Source organism: Mus caroli, chromosome 6, assembly GCF_900094665.2.
Source record: "Mus caroli chromosome 6, CAROLI_EIJ_v1.1, whole genome shotgun sequence".
Lineage (NCBI taxonomy): Eukaryota > Metazoa > Chordata > Mammalia > Rodentia > Muridae > Mus > Mus caroli.
The window spans coordinates 33,016,447-33,022,068 of NC_034575.1; the positions used below are offsets into that span (position 1 = coordinate 33,016,447).

The 5,622-nt window shown below is 42.5% G+C and overlaps 1 protein-coding gene across 1 annotated transcript in view; it reads left to right on the forward strand.

Annotated features, from left to right (window-relative positions):
• Positions 1–5,622, forward strand: part of Ttc26 (tetratricopeptide repeat domain 26) — a 42,922-nt gene that overhangs the window by 16,216 nt on the left and 21,084 nt on the right. The window contains exons 8-10 of the mRNA XM_021164800.2: positions 139–213; positions 2,682–2,784; positions 5,082–5,137. Of these exons, the coding sequence (XP_021020459.1) occupies positions 139–213; positions 2,682–2,784; positions 5,082–5,137 (234 nt within the window). The remainder of the gene's footprint in view (positions 1–138; positions 214–2,681; positions 2,785–5,081; positions 5,138–5,622) is intronic.

Consider the following 5,622-nt stretch of genomic DNA (forward strand, 5'->3'; position numbering starts at 1 on the left):
CAAATTCCAGCCAGCCAGGGCTACATAGAGAGATCTGAAAAAAAAATCACAATAAATAAATATAGTAACAAAATAAATGTTAGAAAATAAGAACCATGTGTTTATTACCTTGATAAGTCTTTCCTTTTTATTTTTCAGGCAGAGCTCAAAAGCTTGATGGACAATGCATCTTCACCCTTTGAATTTGCTAAAGAACTCATCAGGCACAATCTGGTGAGTAAATTTCCCATCTTGGAAACTTGACTTGAGTCCTATTTTATTTTGGTACATCATAGCAACTAGAGATGAATAAAAGGAGATGCTCCAACAAATACCACACTACTCCAGGGAGTGCTGCCTTCCTGTGGTAGAGATAAAAGGGGTTGGTTTAAAACACCAGTCTCTTTCCTTAGGGCATCTTTTACTGGGAGGGCAGAATATGGATCACATTTGGAAAGAAGGGCAAGGCATGGAGACTCAAGTGTTTCTTGTCCTTGGAGAAAAGCAAAGGGGCATATCCTCATTGTTAGAGTAATGGGACGATGGCTGCGTCCTCGAAGACTGGCTGTGTTTGAGGGTTCATTTTAGTCTAGGACATGAATGTAGAGCAAGTGTGACGTGAAAGATAACCAGAGGATGACTGTACCAGAGTGGTAAGCTTGTACTAGAGAAAGTGGAAAGCAACTGATGGGTTTAGGGCTAGATTGTAATGTCCTTTGCTTAAATGAAGCGTGAGCTCACGTGAAATGGTAGCCTATCACCATGCACACAATGAGATGCAGAGATGATGTGCTTCTGAGCGAGGCACCTGGGAGCACACAGCCAGTGGTTTTGTATGGTGAGTCCATCTTCCCCATCAGAAACAGTGATAGAAAAACTACAGCTCTTTCTGCTTTCTTTGTTTGTTTCTGTTTCCCTCTCCTTCTCCTCTGCCTCCTCCTCTTGTTGAGACAAGATCTCACTATGTAGCTCTAGCTGGCCTGCAACTCTATAAATACAGACCAGGCTGGCCAGGAACTCAGAAACTGAGTTCAGCTGCCTTTGCCTCTCCAGTGTGGGGACTAAAGGTGTGTGCCACCACACCCAGCCCAGTGTACTTTTTGAGGTCATGTGTGGAATTTTATACTGAGGCATCAGCAGCAGCACTTAAACATGTTCAGGTCCTGGCTTTATTTTGATTAGGGGTGTTCAACCTGTAGTAACCAACCCTTACCTGCTGAGCCAGATTGTTTTCTGATATTTCTCTGTAACAGCCACTATCTGGTGGAATACTACCAATGGTGCTGTGATTTTTACCACCATCTTAAAGCCAGAAGTGTCAACCACATGGAAGAAGAAACCAAAAAAAGTTCCTTGCATTTAGTTAAAGAGGTGAACTTGTGACTTACGAGAGTGAGAGGGTCCTGGAGCAAAGGACAGAGGTGGGAAGGCTCAGGAGGGCAGGGAAAAGGAAGTTAGCAATCAGCCACAGCTTTTGAAGTTTAGCATTGAGAGAAAGAAAAATAGGGCATTCTCAGAGGGAACAAAGGAACTGAGTGGAGATTTTACACAAGAACAAAACCCCTTGTGTGTACTCGAAGTTGAGACATTGGCCTGTGACTTTGGAAAGACTGAAGAAACAGTGATTAATGGAGAGACAGAGGCCAGATGGAGTTAGAAGTCACAGGATCAAGGCAGTGAAGAAGTCCCCTTGTAAGGAACCAGGAAAAATCATCAAAATGAGTGTTCTGAGGTGGAAAATTACATAGCTCATGCCCGCTGCCTTCGCCTCAGTGTATTGGGACAGTTTTCTGTGGTCTGAACACTTGCTAGGCTCTGGGAATTGATTAGTGTGAGAAAGTGGTTTTTAAATTTTATTCCGTTTATTTCTAGGTGTATGTGTGGGTATGTGTCTTACGGTGCACATGTGGACTTGTGGCAGTCAGAGAACAATTTGCTGGAGCACATGTGGTGCCTGGAGCCTGAACTCACGTCCGTCTTGGCCGCAAGGGCCTCTCCCTGCTGAGCCAGCCCACTGGCTCTGTTTGTGGGTTTTAACTTTTTAACACTTATCATCTGACAACATACGTGTTTGCTTTTCTTTTAAATTTTGAACCACATTTGTTAATTTACTATATGTGCATATATGCATGTGCAAGCATGTGCACATGACATACATGTATGTGGTAGTCAGAGGACAACTTGTAAAAGTCACTCCTCTCCTCCTATCATGTGGGTCCCAGGGATTGAACTCCCTTGGCCTGTTTGGTGGCGAGCACCTTTACCTACTTGTTTGCTTTTTGAAGGGCTGTCCATATTTGAATAATTGATGTGGGTTCAGGGGAGTGACTTGGTCCTGCTTAATAGGGTAGCAGACATATAGGTTCTGATGAACATTTGTAGAATTAAATTTAATTACCTACTATATGCCACACAGCCCTTTTTAACTCATGTGATTGATAATAATTACATTGGGAAAATGAGGAAACAGGCTCTGAGAAGTTATAGAAATGCCATCGCAGTCTTTTCACTGTTGTGGTGCTGTGGTAACATGGTTTCCTTGGGAAACTCGGTCTAGCCTTGGACTTGCTTGTTCTTCTCACACCTGCCTCCTGAGAACTGGGGCCACAGGTGCACATCAGCACTCCCATGCTGCTTCAAGTTTACAGTGACAAGCATGCATAGCCCTGAGACACAACAGTGACCTCTTGCTCTCTGTGCAGGTTGTTTTCCGAGGAGGCGAAGGGGCTTTGCAGGTTTTACCTCCCCTGGTTGACGTCATTCCTGAAGCTAGGCTCAACCTAGTGATTTACTACCTTCGTCAAGGTAAGAGAAATTTGTCATGTTCTGACATGCTGAAAAAGGATTTTAGAATATTGATTATGGCTGAATTAGTTGTATACATTGTAAATACATAACATTTCCAAAGACATGTCTGCACCAAGTTCATGAAACCAACTGAACGGCACTTACCAGTGCTGCCTTCTTGTTCTGTCGCTTGCCACCTCCCTCAGTCTGGTTTCCTTTTTCTGTTTTACTGTTTTGTCCTTTCCTCTCTGTCAATTTCCTCTTGGGTCATCATTTTCCCCCTTACTTTCCTTCTCCTGATCGCCCTTTATGAAAATGTGCATTCACATCAGGCAGCTGTGAAGGCACACGCCTTTAATCCCAGCCCTTGGGAGGCAGAGGAAGATGCATCTCTGTGAGTTGGAGGGCAGCCTGGTCTACAGATCAAGTTCCAGGACAGCCAGGGCTACACAGAGAAACCCGGTCTCAGCAAAACTGGAAAAGAGAAAAGAAGAAAGAGAAAGAGGAGAAGACGACGCACATTCGCATTTTCTCATTGTTTTGAAATTATCAACATTCGTGTTTGCTCAAAGTCTCTGCATCCCTTGCTTTGTAGCCCAGGAATCTCATGAGAAATGTAACGTGATGTCTAATGCTCTCACTGCTTAACCATTTTGGCAGCTTTTCCCAGAACTGACCAGTACAGGGTACTTGGCTCTGGACCTTAAACTTGTAGTGTGGCTTCTTTAGGCATATGGTAGAGCCTAACGAGGCAACTTATTTCTCCCTGAGAAAAATGTGTTTATTTTGTGAGAACATGTCTTACAGTCTTTTTCCATATGATAGATAAGCAAAAGGAAATTTGTTTTTAGATATGAATTAATGAAAAATTGAGTATATTTCACAAATTATGAAAAATTTCTAACATAAACAAAAGCAAATTGTAGAACCTCTAAAAACTCCAAAGTAAATAATTTTAAACTGGGTATGAGTGGGGCACACCTTTAATCTCTATGGTCAGGAGGCAGAGGCAAGTGGATCTCTGAGTCTGAAGCCATACTGGTTTGCATAGTGAATTGTAGGCCAGCCAGCACTACACAGAGAGAACATGTCTACATTGTTATTTCACTCAATGTATGTAATGTTTATTTCTTCTTGAAAAAGGGGGGCGAGAGGCATTCTTTCTATTTAAATACAAATCCATTGGCATAATACCCAGCCTACGTTTTTTCTTTTGGTTTTTTTGTGACAGGGTTTCTCTGTGTAGCCCTGGCTGTCCTGGAACTCACTCTGTAGACCAGGCTGGCTTTGAATTCAGAAATTCACCTGCCTCTGCCTCCCAAATGCTGAGATTAAAGGCATGTGCCACCACACCCAGCTACATTTTTTTTTTTTTTAAAGACAGGGTCTCTACAATAGTACTATCCTGGAACTCACTCTGTAGACTAGGCTGGCTTTGAACTCACAGGGATGCATCTGCATCTGCCACTATGCCCAGCTCAGGAACACCTGAGTTCTAGCTCCAGAGCTCCTGTGAAAGTTCCAGCTGTAGTCTCAGGCATTTGTTTTTTGTCTGGTTTTTGTTTTGTTTTTGTTTTGGTTTTTGTGGGTTTTTTTGGTTTTTGGCTTTTGGGGTTATTTTATTTATTTCCATGTCAGGCATTGGAACTGCACAGGGGAGGTAGAAACAGGAGGACCCCTGTCTTTCTAGCGAGCCCCTTGGACCATGTCCTTAAAGATAACTCTAGGGGTTGGCCTCTGGCCTTCACATACATGCACACGTGACATACATACATACATGCATGCATGTTTTTAAACTTTATTTTTTTAAGATTTATTTATTTATATGAGTACACTGTAGCTGTTTTCAGAAACACCAGAAGAGGACATCAGAGCCCATTACATATGGTTGTGAGCCACCATGTGGTTGCTGGGAATTGAACTCAGGACCTCTAGAAGAGCAGTCAGTGCTCTTAACCACTGAGCCATCTCCCCAGCTTCATACATGCGTTTTTTTTTTTTAAAATAAAAATAATAGTTTTCTTTAGGATAGTTACACAGCCTTGAACTTGATGGAGAATTAAAGGTCAAGTATTCTCATTCTCTGTCTGTGTCTCTGTCTGTGTCTCTGTCTCTGTCTCTCTCATGTGTGTGTGTGTGTGTGTGTGTGTGTGTGTCTTTGCACCTGCTGTAAAAAGCAGTCTATTGCTAAGCTGCACCCTCAGCCCTATTGGGTATGATTATTTGAATACTGCAACTCTCAACTTTCTAGTGAGTGCTTAAGAGAGCCTTGCTGAAACACAAGCCCATGTAATGACTGACTTCTTACATTGCAGATGATGTGCAGGAAGCCTATAATTTAATCAAGGATTTGGAACCTACTACACCTCAGGTAACTGGAGCTGCTACACAGTTTTAGAACAAGTGCTGTGGAGAGCAGCACTGTAGACACACAGCTGTAAGCTGTGTCAGACTCTACTATAAGAGTCCTACTGTGGAAGACCGTATATGCTGATGGCTTTGTGCGACTTTGGGATAAGAATGAATATTTTGGGCTTTTTTTTTTTAACTATAGCTCAAGTACCTTAATATTCATTTGATTCCCTACAAGGTCTAAAATTTGAAAATATTAAATGTTTTTAAAAATGAAATCTCTATAAGTGTCTGCAATTTATCGTTTTTCCCTCAGGTTGTTAGCTCATTGCATTCAGGGACTGTGTCTCTACTGTATCTCCCACGCTGTGTATACTGAGTACATGGGAAGCACCCCGCCCCTTTCATTGAATAAAAGACTGGTTCTTGTTTTGTTTGGTTTTTCCGAGATAGGGTTTCTCTGTGTAGCCCTGGCTGTCCTGGAACTCACTTTGTAGACCAGGC